The 15,961-nt window shown below is 38.3% G+C and overlaps 2 protein-coding genes across 6 annotated transcripts in view; one reads left to right on the top strand and one right to left on the bottom strand.

Annotated features, from left to right (window-relative positions):
• The window catches only part of TSGA10 (testis specific 10), a 180,452-nt gene extending 177,943 nt beyond the window's left edge, over nucleotides 1-2,509 (bottom strand). Inside the window, exon 1 of one of the 3 annotated variants that reach the window (XM_077749265.1) lies at nucleotides 2,461-2,509. Coding sequence is in view for 1 of the 3 variants with exons in the window: in XM_077749263.1 (XP_077605389.1) it covers nucleotides 2,278-2,334 (57 nt within the window). In the remaining 2 variants the exon portion in view is untranslated. Of the gene's footprint in view, nucleotides 1-1,848; nucleotides 1,880-2,277; nucleotides 2,353-2,460 lie in introns of those variants that run through there. The other 2 variants (XM_077749263.1, XM_077749266.1) reach the window with 2 other exon arrangements.
• Nucleotides 2,078-15,176, top strand: CUNH2orf15 (chromosome unknown C2orf15 homolog). 3 transcript variants are annotated; one of them, XM_077749269.1, is made up of 3 exons: nucleotides 2,078-2,349; nucleotides 3,600-3,704; nucleotides 14,557-15,176. In XM_077749269.1, the coding sequence occupies exon 3, from the start codon at nucleotides 14,627-14,629 to the stop codon at nucleotides 14,897-14,899; it is 273 nt and encodes a 90-aa protein (XP_077605395.1). In that variant the 5' UTR covers nucleotides 2,078-2,349; nucleotides 3,600-3,704; nucleotides 14,557-14,626; the 3' UTR covers nucleotides 14,900-15,176. The 3 variants fall into 3 exon arrangements, with proteins under 3 accessions (XP_077605395.1, XP_077605394.1, XP_077605393.1); XM_077749268.1 differs by lacking the exon at nucleotides 2,078-2,349 and adding an exon at nucleotides 2,745-2,968; XM_077749267.1 differs by lacking the exon at nucleotides 2,078-2,349 and adding an exon at nucleotides 2,745-3,065.
• The last annotated feature ends 785 nt before the right edge of the window (nucleotides 15,177-15,961 follow it).

The raw sequence follows: 15,961 nt of genomic DNA, 5'->3' as shown, positions 1-15,961 counted from the left end.
AAAAAAAAAAAAAAAAAAAAAAAAAAAAAAAAAAAGTAAACCCAAAGAAATGTTATGTGCACTGTCTTTTGAGACAAGAAAGAGAAAGCAAAGTCAGGTAAAGATTTAGGTAAGAAGGGGAAGAAATGTGCAAAAGGTCCTGCCTGGTAGAATTTCCTTTTTTCATGAAATAGGAGGTAAGATCGTGAGCTTAAAAATATCATCAGTCTTGAGCAAAATAGCATGCATATAATACAAGCTCAACAAATCTATTCAGTATTTTGGTAGAATAATTAAAAATACTGGAGTACTCTATATGGGATTCTGAAATCTAGTTCCACAAAAGTTCAACTTGTTTTCCTTTTATAAAGTTGTCTCCTAAAGTTTACGCTGACATTTTGAAGTAGGAAGGAAGAGCCTCACTAACAGAAGAATATAGAAAACCACACTGTCTTAAGAATAATTTTGAGATAGGTTTTGATTATAAAAATGAGTGAATAAATATTTTGGTAACTGACTTCCAACAGGAGAGTAAAGCCACAGTGTTTAGCCTTTCTTAGGAAAAAGAAATAATCTCTCTAGTCATTGCATCCAAACCCAAGCTCCTCACTTTTCTTATATTCAGACCATACTGTAAAGAAATCACTTGTATTTCTAAAACAGCCTAAACCAATGGCCTAAGTATCATTTATCAAGACTTCTAAGAAACATAAGAAGTTAAAGAGTTGTTTTTAAGAAGCTTTTCTGAACCAAAAATTATTAATAATAGACTAATGTTAATCACATAACTAAGACAAGACTACCTTACTAATCAGCTCATTTAAAAGATTATCATGGGGTACATGTATAAGAAAGTCCACAGCAGTGTTGTTCATATTTACCAAAGACTGCAAAAACCTTAATACCCGAGTAAATAAATTGTGGTATAGTCTTAAAATGGAACCTGAACAACAAACTACAAGCAACATGGATAAATCTTAAAAACATAACACTGACTTAAAGAAGCAAACTACAAAGGAATACTTACTACAATTCCATTTATATAAAGTTCAAAAACAAGCCAAACTAGAATGTGTCTGTTCATATACAAAGATGAATGATAAGGAAACTCAAGGAAGAGGTTATCATAGAAGTCAGGATAGTGGCTACATCTGAGGAGAAAACGGGACATGTGATGGAAAAGAGTGATTAAGAACACTTGCTCTAATTGCCTCTGTATATGGAATGTTCTAAAACCAAATTACCCTAAAACTGATAACCAATTAAAAAAGAAGACAGAAAAGGAGCCAACATAATCTCTACATCTGATTATATGCTGGGCCCTAAGCAGTGATTTTTTTTTTCAGACAGTAAACAAAGTATGTTTTGGAAGCTGCCATTAAATAATGCCAAAGTTTATTGTTTACAATAAATAGTTCATTAATATACGTTCCTAGTTATTTCTCTAATTAAAACTGAATGGTTTAAGTTCATTGAGCAATTAAAATACAAACAAGAACCAGTTTTATCCTGGAAGCAGATCTGAATAATGTGACACTTTCCACTTATGTTTATAACTTACCTACTTTTTCTAGTTATAAACTAATTATTTTTCTATTTATTTCCTTCTATGTTTAAAAAAAACCCAAACACCTGTTTTTGAAATGCCGAAAACCAGAACAGAACATTTCAAACAACGAATATTTTGCGATATAAGAGTCTGGAGCGGAAGAAAGAAAACATATTCCGATACGTATTTAGGTATCAGCTCCGCAGTCTCCAGTTATTCAACTTCAGTCTCAAATATTTTTTCAAACAAAACCCAGTTCACTCTGCCTTTTCTGCGTATAATTTCTAATGAAATTATGGTATTTTCATGCAAATACCTACGTAATCTCGGCCCTTCACCTCACAGAATCTATAAAGAAGCCTAGAAATGAAAGACTGGGAGTCAGAAAGAGCGGGTTGAACTCCCAAATCTCTGACTTCCAAATTCCTCCGCTCCACTCCAAGCGTTTCTAAACAGAACAGTCCCCCCAACAACCAAGCGGAGACTGCGGCAGGAAGCGAAGCGGTCACCATAGGAACTCGGCTCAACCCTAAGAGCCCAAGAAACGACAACAGGGGAAAGTTTGTTCCTGGAGGACTTCCTCGGATCGCGACTCTGCCCTCCCACCGTCCCTCACAGCAGTCAAGCAGTGAATACCCACCTCGAAGATCACCCACAGCCCCTCATTCCCGTCACACCCACCCTTATTGCAGGGCCTTCCGGCCCAGGAGCTGCTTTATCCCGACCCGGCGCATCCCTGAGGCTTCTACCTGGAGCTCCGAGTCCCTCCCTGGGCTTCTTGGCCCGTCATCCTCGCTGGAGATCATGCTGACGACTGGCAGGTCTCTGCCTGCCCCAGAGATCCAAGTCCCTCCCGGTCTCNCTGAGAGAAGGAGGCGGGGGCGGTTAGCGGCAGTCGGCGCCGCCGTCGGCCCCGCCCTCACGCTCTGTACCTGAGGGGGGCTCGTCCTCCACCTCCCCGGCGCCTTCGCTCGGCTTCCTTCCCGCGTGACCCTAGTTCCCGTGCGCACGCGTACCTGGCTTGACCCTCCCTCTCGCGGGGACTACAAGTCATGCGTGCGCACCCACGCACGTAGCGACGAGTACGTCCACCTGCTTGCCCTACAGGCCGCGTAGCAGAGACCTCTTCCTGGTCCATCCGCGCCGCGCAGGCGTAGGGCCACGCAGAGCCTAGACGCACCACCCGAGCGTCCCGTCTCCTAGTAACCAGCCGCAGCCCCCTTTTCCACCACTTCATTCTTTATCTCTGCCAGCGGCTGCCGCACCTGGATGGAGCGCGCATGCGCAGGGCTGTGTCTCCCAGCCTCCTTCCCTCGGCTCTAGAACACCTGCTGCTTTGCTGCTGCAGCTTTGGACCTTTTTTCTTAAGGGTCCTACACCGTTTTGGACACACGTGCAGTGAACCTGTTACTCCCCAGACCTGCTTTTGAGCGATAGGAGGTTGGTTCGCTCTCCTGCCGCAGCCAGGGGCCGGTTTTCGGGGAGTCTCCCAGGTGGGGGTCCTGCTGCTGCAGCCTCTCGGGAGAGAGCAGTTCGGGTGAGCGCCGGCAGCCTGCAGTCTGGGGAGCCCGTGGACCCACGACCGGTCAGCCCTGCACAATTCAGTCGTGGTTGAATCGAGAAGTGGCAGGCGCTGATTCTTGGCCGGTATTCCTTCCCCAAATGTCAGTTCCCGAAAACTCCTTTCCAGAAAAACTGTTGTTTGTTAACAAAAAAAAGGAAGGGTGTACTACCTCACTTAATATTTAATATTGTATCGATTGTTTTCCTGTCTTAAAAGCATTTAAATTTGTGTTCTCCCAAGTAGGAGCCTTCAGTGTTGGAACACTCCTTTTAACCAGGTGTAATATTTTTGGCCATTCAACTATGCTAAAAATAACGACATTACCTAAAAGTGGAGAAACGAGCTTTTTAATGAAAAAGAACTAGGATTGCATTAATCTGCCAAATTTTTGGAGCCTGGCTGGAAAATACTATCTTTTTAACATTTCTTAATATTAAATAATTTGTCTTAAATGACCCAAAAGACTCCTGAATTCTAATGGCTTTATCTCCCTGCTTCTTCCTACAGATGAAATAGGTAACTAGGTTTTTATAGCTGTTCTGATAATAAAGTTTTCGCCTGTGTGTTTCAAAGCTAATTTCACATTTGAAGAGACAATTCCTGTTTTGCCAGGTGAGTACTCCTTTTCCCCCCCGCAATATATTATTAGCACCCATAAACGCATTTTATGTTAGAACAAATTCTTATAAGTACATTTTAAATATAAGTAACATGTTTTCCTCATCTGCTTTGATTTCTTCATCAGTTGTGTCATTACCTCTTCTTATATTTTGTAGCATTTATTATCATCTATCATATGCTTTATAAGTATAGCTAGACACTAAAAATTTTAATTGAGTATCCTTGTTATTTTAGACAAAGTCAGAGGTCCCAAGATGTAATGAACTGTAATTATACCTAACTGATAAAATAAGTTACAAAGAAGCCGGAACTGGGGCACCTGGCTAGCTCAGTAGGTATAGCATGGGACTCTTCTTTTGGGGTCGTGAGTTCAAGCTCCACACTGGGCATAGAGCTTACTTAAAAAAATTTTTTTTAATTAAATAATTTTTTTAAACTTTTTAAAACAAAGCATGAATTCTCAAAGACCATCCTAAAAAGTTATTTTAGGGAGAACAACGTATAATCTCATTTCCTTTTCAGATACTAAGATTATGGTGAATAAAAGGTTCTCATTATCTAGCATTATTGAAAAGAAAGGGGAAAATGTATGAACCTCAAAAGTCTTTGAGTTGAAGACTTGGGAGGAAGAAGGGGCTTATTAATATAAAAGTTAAGAAAGTACTTCCCTTAGGGGAAATAAGAAAACCTTAAGCATTTGTGTATACCACCTAGATATTACTGAAGATTCTTTGGAAAGAATGTAAGGAAAAGGACATTTTAAGGGCAAACTAGAGCATGAAGATTTTCCTTTCTTTTCCTGTCAAGGACTGTTAATTTTGTTCCCTCAACCCACGAAAGTGAACATTTTCTTTCCTCTTTGGAAATCCAAAGAGTGGCAAGTGCTCCATCCTGCCCCAACTAATCCTTTTATAGTGTGTGTGCTCTCTCACTTGTGACAAACACTCCTGGGTAATTCTAAGGTCTGGATTTTCTGTTCCCTTAGCTTCTCTATCATTTCACACCTTCGTGAATAAAAAAATCTCCTTTGCCTTTTTTCCTGTACTCCTCAGTACCCTAAAAAAATGGGGGACTCCAGTTAAACATATGTTCAGGCTCTTGATGTTGTCCTACAACTAACTGATGCTGTGTTCAGTTTGATACATCTTGTGATATATCTTCAAGGTCACTCTTCTTTCCTTTGACAGTGTTAATCCCATCTACAGTATTTTTATGTCAGAATTATATTTTTAATCTCTGGAATTTTAATTATTTTTTAATATATTCCATTTCTAACCTCATCATGCTCATAATTTGCTCTACCTTATTGAAAATATGGAATGTATTTAAAATGGTTGTTAAAGTCCTTGAGAACTAATTCTATCACCTGTGTCATTTCTGGGTTTGTTTTTATTAACTGATTTTTTTTTCCCTCCTGTTTATGGGTCATATTTTTCTACTTGTTTCCATGCCTGATTAATTTTTTTGGCTAACAGACATTCTAGATTTTACATTGTTGGGTGCTGGAGGTTTTTGGTTTTGTTTTTCTTTAAATATATTTAGGCTGGATTCTGAGATGCAATAATGTTACTTGGAAACAGTTTGACCTTTTAGAGCTGCACTGGTAAAAACAGTAACTATTAGCTACATGTGGCATTTTGGATTTATATTAATAAAATCAGATAAAATTTAAAGTTTAGTTCCTCATTTGTACTATGTACATTTCAAACTCCAAAAGCCACATGTGGCTAGTATAATGGACAATAGATATAGAATATTTCAGTCATTGAGGAAAGTTCTGTTGGACAGCACTGCTCTATAAGCTTGCTTTTAAGCTTCGTTAGGTCCAAAATACCCTTGGGGCTAATTTGGCCCCATTGCTAAGCCAATACCTTTCTGAGGACTCTGTTTAATGCCCCATGTGATAGGAGTTCTTTATACTCAGGCTGGTGGGAACTGCATTCTTGGCCCTCTGTAAGATATATGGACTGTTTGGCCTTCTACTTTTCGGTGGTTCTTTCCCAGGCTTCAGTAGTTTCCTTACACGTGTGTTTCCTGATCAGTACTCAGCCAAAGAATTGTGGGGACTCCTCTGCAGATCTGTGGAGCGGTTTTCTCACTGTACCTCTCTCCTCTCTCCACCAGTTCAGGTGATCCTGGTTTCTACATACTGTGAACTCCTGTTTTCTCAACTCACTGAAATAACTGAACACAGTTTGGGTTACCTCTCTTTGTGCTGATGCCTGAAACTCCCAGGCAGTGAGCACTCATAGGGGTCACCTCATTTATTTCCTTTCTCTTAAGGATCTCTTAGGGATGCACTGCCTATTGTCCATCATTTAAAAACCACTGTTTCATATATTGTCTGTTTTTTTAAGATGTTGAAGACATGAAGATAAATCTGGTCCCTGTTAGTTCCTCCTGGCTCAAAGTCAGCTAGCTCTTGTTAGCCTCAGACCCCATGTTAGTAATCATCCCCAACAGAAGTGCTTTGCAATTCAAAAATTGCTTCAGGTTGAGGTAACTATAAATGCATGAACCCTAAAACAGAATAGGGTTTGGCATAGCATATTCTTGAGGAATAGCAATGAGATCATGGGGCAGAGTGAGTGAGAGAGGAGTTTGAGATGACAGAATGTTAGCTGGTGTATTCGTCTCCAATTGCTACTGTAACAAATTACCACAAACCTAGTGCTTACTTAAGCAACACAAATTTATTATCTTACAGTTCTGGAGGTTAGGAGTCCAAAATGGATATCATTAGACTAAAATCAAGGTGTCAGCAGGGCTGTATTCCTCCTGGGGTTCCTTGGGGAGAATCCAAGAATCCAGCTTCTAGAGGCTGCTCACTTTGTTTGTTTGTGGTCCCCTAGCTTCAAAGCCAGCAATGGCCAGTCAGATCCTTCCCACATTGCATCACTCTTATAGTGACATTCCTCCTCTCTTTTACTTATGAAAACCCTTGTGATGAGAGTGGCAACCACCAATGAGTAGGATAATCTCCCTACCTCAAGGTCATTTGACTGGGAACCTTAATTCCATCTGCAACCTTAATTTCCCCTTGCCATGTAACATTCACAGGTTCTGGGAATTAGAATGTGGATATCTTTAGGAGCCATATTGTGCTTACCATAGCTGGAGACTCAATACTTAGAGAATTTGACTTTCACTCTGACATGAAAAGTACCTAGAGCAGAGTGGTGAGCAGAGGATTGATGAGATCTGGCTTATGTTTTAAAATGCAAATTCCAGGGGCTCCTGGGTGGCTTAGTCGGTTAAGCGTCCGACTTTCGCTTAGGTCATGATCTTGCGGTTCGTGGGTTCGGGCCCCACGTCGGGCTCTGTGCTGACTGCCAGCTCAGAGCCTGGAGCCTGTTTCAGTCTGTGACTCCCTCTCTCTCTGACCCTCCCCTGCTCATGCTGTCTCTTTCTATCTCTCCTAGAAATAAATAAAAACATTTAAAAAAAATAAATAAATAAAATAAAATGCCAATTCCAGGAGTGAACTGGGTAGCTCAGTCAGTTAAGTGTCCCGACTTCAGCTCAGGCCATGATCTAGCAGTTGGTGAGTTCAAGCTCTGGGTCAGACTCTCTGCTGACAGCTCAGAGCCTGGAGCCTGCTTTGTATTCTCTCTCTCTCTCTCTCTCTCTCTCTCTCTGCCGTCCCCCCTCCCCTCAAATGAACAAACATTAAAAGAAAAGTTTTTAAATACTTTATTTAAAAGGCTCATTCCAAGGGATGCCTAGCTGGCTCAGTCAGTAGACCATGGGAATTTTTATCTCAGGGTTGTGAGTTCAAACCCCACACTGGGCATTGAACGTACTTTAAAAAAAAAAAAAAGGCTCATACAACCTGTACAATAGGAAGGGTTTGGGCAAGGGTAAAAATAGAAACAGGATTCACTGAAGAATTGGATGTGGAATATGAAATAGGAGCTAAAAATTACTCCACCAGCAATGCACAAGGTTTCCCTTCATCCTGTATTCTCCTTAATACTCCATGTTATCTACCTTCCTAGAGTCTGTCATTCTGATGGCAATAAACTTGCATTGCTCTGACTCCTAGTAAGTTCAAACATCTCTTTATGTACTTGTGATCCCCCAATTTGTGAATTACATCTTTATATCATTTGCCCATTTTTCTATTGGGTTTCCCATTTTCTTGTTGATTTGTAGTTATTCTTACACTCTAGTTATAAATTTCTTGTCCGCTTAGTATAGCACATCTTCCAGTTTCCATCCTTTTAACTTTGTTTATAGTTTCTTTATTGAATAGAAGTTCTTATGAGTAGCCAGATCCATCTGTTTTCTTCCTTACTCTTTAAGCTTGTTAGTTTTTATTCAAGAAAGCTTTCTCCACCCAAGGTAACAAATATATTGTCCTACGTTTTTAAAACTGTGTTTATAGTTCTGCAATTCACATTTAGGTCTTTACTGCATTTGGATTCCACTTTTGTATGTAAGATAGGGATCCTACTTTATTTTCATCTACATCATGAGCCAGTATTAACAGTACTATCCCACTAAACGTGGTCTGTTCTGTCTAAACTCTGTTGTATGGTGCCACCTTTACCATACATGAACTTCCTGCACATAACTAGGACCAAATGGGAACTCTGTCATGTTTCATTGGTCCTTTATTTGTTCCTGCACCTGTACTAGACTGTTTTTGTTATTTTGACTTTGTAGCATATCTTAATGTCTGATAAGGCAAGTCTCACTGTGGTGTGTACATGTCCAAATTTATTTAATTTCTTATGGAACTTTATTCTTCCTTATGAATTCAAAATGTCTCCTTGAATGGAGCACCTAGGTGGCTCAGGCAGTTGAGTGTCCAACTTCAGCTCAGGTCATGATCTCATGATTTGTGCGTTTGGGCCCCACATCAGGCTTGCTACTGTCAGCACAGAGCCTGCTTCAGATCCTCTGTCCCCCTTTCTGTCCCTGCCTCTCTCCTGCTCATGCTCGCTCTCTCAAAATAAGCATTAAAAAAAATTTCTTGAATGGCTATCTAAATGCCAAGCTGAAGAGGCCCCAAATACACTTGTCCTCTCTTCATGTCCTCAAGATTCCAGACAAGTGAAGGTGAGACGCAGAGGGCCAAATATACCCTATTGCATTTGGTTCTTCCTAAACTTTGCTATTAAACTGAAATTTACTGTGCTTGTCGAGAAATCTATATGTTACCATTATCTCACCATTGTTGATTTCATATGCACTATGATGTTTCACAGGGTTTTGTTACTATAGTTGACCCTTGAACAACACAGAAGTTAGGGGTGCCAAAGCCCTGCCCATGCAGTTGAAAATCCACACATATATATTGATTCCCCAAAAACTTAACTAATAGCCTATTGTTGACTGGAAGCCTTAACAGTAATGTAAATAACACCTATTTTGTATGTGTATTATATATTGTATTCTTATGATAAGTATACATAAAAAATGTTAATGAAAATGTTAAGATCATAAGAGGAGGTACATTTACAGTACCATACTGTATTTATTGAAAAAATACTCACAGGGGAACCTTGGTGACTCAGTCAGTTAAGCATACAACTTTGGCTCTGGTCATGATCTCATGGCTGGTGGGTTCAAGCCCTCCATCGGGGTCTGTGCTGACAGCTCAGAGCCTGGAGCCTGCTTTGGATTCTGTGCCCCGCTCTCTCTCTGCCCCTCCCCTGCTCGCATGCTCTCTCGCTCTCACCCTCTCTCAAAAATAAATAAACCTTAAAAAAACTTTTTTTAAAGAAAAGAAAAAGTATTTACATAGAAATAGATCCATGCAGTCCAACCTGTATTGTTCAAGGGTCAATTGTATATTCTTTTTAACTTTTTTCAACTTTGTATTTGGAAAAAGGTTTAAACATACAGAAATTTAACAAAAATAATACAGTGAACAATTTTTAACCCTTTCTACCTACATTCAACAACTGTTAAGATTTTTCATATTTTACTTTCTCTTCATATCTATTGCTGGATAATTTGAAAGCAAGTATGGATATGATCCTTTACCCTAGTTTCAGCATGTATCTCCTAAGAACAAGGACATTCACTTATATAACCACAGTGATTACCACATTCGGGGCATGTAACATTAATGCAATAATATTATCTAGTAAACCATCAATATTCAAATTTTCCAGTTGTCCAAGAAATGGTCTTTATAGTACATTCCACACCCCCACAATTAAAGGATTGTTAACTGAATTTGGAAATCATGTCTCTTTAGTCTCCTTTAATTTGGAACAATTCTTCAGCTTCCCTTTGTCTTTTAAACATTGACATTTTTGAGTAGAGATTTTTTTTTTAATATATCTCTCAATTTGGGTTTATCTGATTGTGTCCTCATGATTAGATTCAAGTTAAACATTTTTGACAAGAGTACTTCCTTTTTAAATAATCAAAGAGGACAGACCAAAGAATAGAATAAATTCAATTTTATTAATTTGAAGATAGTATTAGATATGTGCTTGATGAGAAAAAATATTCACCTTCGGCTTCCAAATCTAAGAAACAGGAAGACCTACATTTTAGAGTATCATCGGAGAGATCTTTTAAAACCTTAGTTAAATTATATTTGATTCCTAGGAAGCCATTTCCTAATTGTTACATTAACAGCATTTGAGTAACTAGTATATTTAGGATTCTGCAACAGGCCCAGAACTCTGTTCTAAATACTAATATTCAGTCAGACACATGAATGAGCAAAGTTTCAAGATGATATCGTTAGAGAGCTGTTGTCAATAAAATGATTACATCTTGATAGGGATGGAATTCTAACCTCATTAAAGATACCACAGTACCTAAGTATTAAAGAAATAATACATTCCTCGGGTGCCTGGATATATTCCTGGCTTGGTCAGTTAAGCATCCAACTCTTGATTTCAGCTCAGGTCATTATCTCATAGTTCGTGAGTTCCAGCCCAGCATCAGGCTCTTCCCCGTAGCACAGAGACTGCCTGGGATTCTCTCTCTCCCTCTCTCTCAAAAAATGGAAGGGAGGAAGGAGGGGAGGGAGGTAGGGAGGGAAAGAGGAAGGAAGGAAGGAAATAATATATTCCAAAAAGTGGCCAAGTGCTCTCATTCACAACTTGGAGTCTATTTCAGATCTCACATTGCTGCTGGAAGACTTCAGACAAGCACTGGGCAAAACTTCAGAAGTCCTCATGTCTTCCTTGTGCCAGGAAGCTGGTCCCTTCTGGCAACCTGGTCAATTCTGCCTTTCAAGTTCCTGCCCATCTTTCAAAGCCCAACCCTGACCTAGGCTCCCCACTTTTATAACCTCTCTGAGCCCTCCCTTCATGTTGCATGCTCATCTCTCTTGACAGATTAGGCATCTGTACTAAAAAGAACTGTATCTTTATTGGACTCTTTTTTTCATTTTCTTTGTATTATGGTTAAGATATACATATAACTTAACCAATTTAGTGTGTATAGTTCAGTGTATAAATACATTCATAATGTGCAACCATTACCACCATCCATCTCCAGAATTATTTTCATCTTGTAAAACTGAAATTCTATACCCATTAACCAATAACTCTCTATGGCAACCATGATTCTTTCTCTCTATGATTTTGACTCTTCTAAATATTTCACAAGTAGAATCATACAGAGACCAATTGTGACTGATTTGTGACTGATTTCACTCACCGTAATGTCCATCATGTAGGATAGGTTCATCATATAGCATATTACAGAACTTCTTCCTTTTTGATGTTAAATAATATTCTATTGTATATATATGCATTGCATGTTGCTTATCCATCAATGAACTGTTTCCATGTTTTAGCTGTTGTGAATAAGGCTACTGTGAACATGGGAGTACAACTATTTGAGACCCAGCTTTCAATTTTTTTGTGTTTATACCTAGAAGTTGGTTTACTGAATCATATGGTAATTCTATTTTTAATCTTGGTGGGGAGGAGAACTGCCAAATTGTTTTCCACAGAAGCTATTCAATTTCTACCAACAGTGCATAAGGGTTCCAATTTCTCCATGTCCTTGCCAACGCTTGTTTTCTTTCTTTCTTTTCTCTGTCTCTCTCCTTCTGTCTGTCTGTCTCTCTCTCTCTCTTTCTTTCTTTTTAGTAGCTGTCCTAATGGGTACAAAGCAGTGTCTCACCATAATTGTGATTTGCATTTCCGTAACTGTTAGTGATGCTGAACATCTTTTCATGTGCTTATTGGACAGTTATATGTTTTCTTTGGGGAAATATCTAATTCAGTCCTCTGCCCATTTTTTAATTGGGTTTTTGTTGTTGAATTTTAGGAATTCACTGTATATTCTATTGGTCACTTAACAGATATATGGTTTACAAATATTTTCTCCCATTTTTTCTGTTGCCTTATTACTCTGGATAGGGTCTTTTGACACACAATCTTTTTTTAATTTTTATGAAGACCAAGTTGTCTGTGTTTTCTTTTGTTGCCTGTGCCTTTGGCATCATATTCAAGAAATTACTGCCAAATCCATGGTAAAGCTTTTGCCTTATGTTATCCTCTAGAAGGTTTATACTTTGAGATCTTATATTTAGGTCTTTNTTTTTTTTTTTGCAGATGGATATCCAATTTCCCCATCACCTTTTGTTGAAAAAACTGTTCTTTTCTAAAAAAAAAAAAAAAGAAAAAAAAAGAAAAAACTGTTCTTATATGAATGAAATGATCTAAGCACCCTTATCAAAAATCACTTGAGCTGGGGCACTGGGTGGCTCAATTGGTTAGGCATCCAACTCTTGGCTCAGGTCATGATCTCACCATTCCTGAGATCAAGCCCCAGTGCAGAGCCTGCTTGGGATTCTCTCTCTCCACCCCCCTCCCCTACTTGCATGCACTCTCTCAAAATAAATAAACTTTTTAAAAAATCATCTGAACACATATGTGAGGATTTATTTCTGGGTTCTCTATTCTATAACATTGGTCTGTATGTCTGTTTTTTGGCCACTACCACACTATTTTGATTACTGTAGCCTTTTTTTTTTTTTTAATGTTTATCTGTTTTTGAGACAGAGACAGAACATGAGCAAGGATAGGGCAGAGAGAGAGGGAGACACAGAATCTGAAGCAGGCTCCAGGCTCTGACCTGTCAGCACAGAGCCCGATGCGGAACTCGAACCCACAAACTGTGAGATCATGACCTGAGCCGAAGTCAGATGCTTAACTGACTGAGCCACTCAGGCACCCCTGATTACTGTAGCCTTCTGTTAAGTTTTTAAATCAAGAAGTGTGTCTTCCACCTTTGCTCTTTTTCAACATTATTTTGGTTATTCGAGATTCTGTGTGAATTTTGGGATGGATTTTTCTATTTCTGCAAAAAATGTCACTGAGATGTTGACAAGGATTGCACTGGATGTGTAGACCATTTCGAGTAATATGGACATCTTAATAATATTAAGTCTTCTAATCTATGAACATGGGATGTGTTTTATTTATGTCTTAATTTCTTTCAGCAGTGTTTTGTAGTTTTCATTGTAGTCTTTCACCTTGTAGACTTTCACCTTTGTAGTCTTTCACCTTGGTTAAGTTAATTCCTAAGTATCTTATTGCTCTATTTACGCTAATGTAAATGGATATTTTCTTAATTTCCCTTTCAGATTATTCATTCTTAGCATGTAGAAATGCAACCAACTGGGGTGCCTGGGTAGCTCAGTTGGTTAAGCGTCCAACTTGGGCTCAGGTCATGATCTCACAGTCCGTGAACTAGAGCCCCGCATCAGGTTCTGTGCTGACAGCTCAGCCTGGAGCCTTCTTCGGATTCTGTGTGTCTCTCTCTCTTTCTCTGCCCCCCCCCCACACATGCTCGCTCTCTCTCTGTCTCTGTCTCTCAAAAGTAAACAAACATTTAAAAAAATTAAAATTAAAAAAATCTAATTGGTTTAATTTGTTAAGTCCTCTATTTTCTTACTAAGTCTTCTATTATTTCTATCTAGTTCTATTAATTATTGAGAGTGGAATAGTGAAATCTTCAACTATTATTGTAGAACTGTCTCTCTCTCCCTTCAATTATTTTTTAAGTTTATTTACTTACTTTGAGAGAGAGAGAGAGTCCATGAGCAGAGAAGGGACCAAGAGAGAGGGAGAGAGAGCAGGCTCCATGCTGTCCCCTGCAGAGCCCAATGTGGGGCTCCATCTCACAAATAGTGAGATCATGACCTGAGAGATCAAGAGCCAGACACTTAACCCACTGAGCCATCCAGGCAGCCCCCATTCTCTTTTTGCTTCATATATTTTGATGGTACATTAGTTGGTGGGTGAATGTTTACAGTTGTTTGGGCATCTTTAGTTTTGGTAGAATACTTAGCAGAGCATTGGCTTTTGTTAATTATTTCTTTAATGCATTAATAATTTATTAAAAATTTTTGATAGCAAAAATGATATAAAGGATTAAGTTGAGAAGTTCTATTATTTCTGAAAGGTGATAAAGCACAAAATATGGTAAATTCTTTTTTAAAAAGACTTTCACAGAACCTGTAGATCCTGCAAACCCTCCCACAAAGAAATGTAAACACTGAGAAGTGGAAGGCAATTTTACTTTAAAAAATTTTTTTGATGCTTACTTATTTTGAGAGAGATAGAGCACAAGCAGGGGAGGGGCAGCAAGGGAGAGGGAGACACAGAATCTGAAGTAGCTCCAGTCTCCAGGCTGTCAGCACAGAGCCTGATGCAGTGCTTGAACTCAGGAGCCGTGAGATCATGACCTGAGTTGAAGTTGGACACTCAACCAACTGAGGCACCCAGGTGCCCCAAGGCAATTTTACTTTATATTTTTGGAATCACCACCATGATGTTTCATGAAAACAAGCATTGCAGTGAGGTTAGTTGAAATTCCCAGTGTATTCACTTGTTATCATTTCTTTTCCAAGCAATCAAGTTGAAGAAACATTTCCACTACTTAAAGAGGTATCTGCCAACTATATTTATTCAACTCTCCCAATGGGATTTTCCCTCAGTAAATCTGCTACTCAGGTATCTGCTATGCGTGTGGATTCAAAAGTGGATGATCATTTAATGCAAGGGACTGAGAAAAGCAAGTTGGAACCAGTCACTCAGTTATTTCAAAACACCAAGAAAATAAGATTAGAAGACACAAACCAAGAAAACTTTACAAGTAAAGAGATTGGCACAAGATCTCTTTCAGAGAAAACCTTGGGTTCTGTAGTATATGTTAAAGAAAATGATGGAGTAGAACTAACAGATGTGGAATGAAGTTATTTGTACATATTGCCAAAGACACTCGAAATTGCTTTTAGTATATGTGCTGCTGAAGCGAGCACTACTCGAAATTGCTTTTAATTAAGAGAGCATGTTGAATGAAAACTTACCCTTATTAGGAAAACCTAACAAAATGAAGGATGACAATTGCTTATTTTTCACTATTTATGAATCACCTTAGACTGCACTTTTTGAAACATATTCAAAAATGTTGTTTTAGGGAAAAAAAACTTTCCAAAATGCAAAGCAAAATTCTCTGGTGTTATATTCTATCTTTGTCAAAAATCAGAATTTTTGATTAACAGTATTTAAATGGTACTAAAACATTTTAATTATAATGTATATCTTTAACAAGTGATTAAAAAACAGTGCATGAACAATTTGACATCTGTATTTCACACTATTTCTAGTGTACCAATTTTTAATATTTCCAGTTTGGGATTTTGCTTTAGGGCACTTTATCTTACTGCATTTTTGCATGTCTCTTCTGTAAAAGATCACTTCACATAAACTCTGCAAAAGACCAATAAATTACATACCTTGAGAAGCAACTCACATTTTAAATCATCCTTTTAAAACTATTTCCCACACATTGAATTCATTTCAGAGTTACAAAATAGTTGTTTCCAAGTATAATAATTTATCTTATAGGTACTACCATTTTATACCACCAATATTTAATGTAAGAAAAAGTTTTGTGTTAAAAAATTCTTGCCTCATATGCATCAGTTTGCCATTCTTATTGAAATGTCTAGTAATTTGAGACAACAGTATTATCCCAAGTATTGTTAGATGAAATTAAAACCATTTTGTGTTGATATATAGTGACCTGTAACTATTTATATTATGGATGTATGTATGTTTTGAACATTCTCCTGTACTTTAATATTTACTGGCTCTCTAATGCTTGTGAGAAATTTCCTTAATGTTCATAAAAACAAAGATGAAAAGGCATCTTCTTTTATGGGAAACTATTTTATAAATCAGAAAAATACAAATGTAACGTATTTGTAGGATATATTGATCCTAGAGTTAAATAAAATTGTTGAGTTGGAC

Source organism: Crocuta crocuta, unplaced genomic scaffold (genome assembly GCF_008692635.1).
Source record: "Crocuta crocuta isolate KB4526 unplaced genomic scaffold, BGI_CrCroc_1.0 scaffold118, whole genome shotgun sequence".
Classification (NCBI taxonomy): domain Eukaryota; kingdom Metazoa; phylum Chordata; class Mammalia; order Carnivora; family Hyaenidae; genus Crocuta; species Crocuta crocuta.
The sequence above is the reverse complement of the archived record's forward strand: the minus strand, read 5'-3'. Positions and strand labels throughout refer to the sequence as shown.

What these genes read in the sequence shown, in the direction of transcription:
- CUNH2orf15 (XM_077749269.1), top strand. Translation starts at nt 14,627, where the DNA reads ATGGGATTTTCCCTCAGTAAATCTGCTACTCAGGTATCTGCTATGCGT.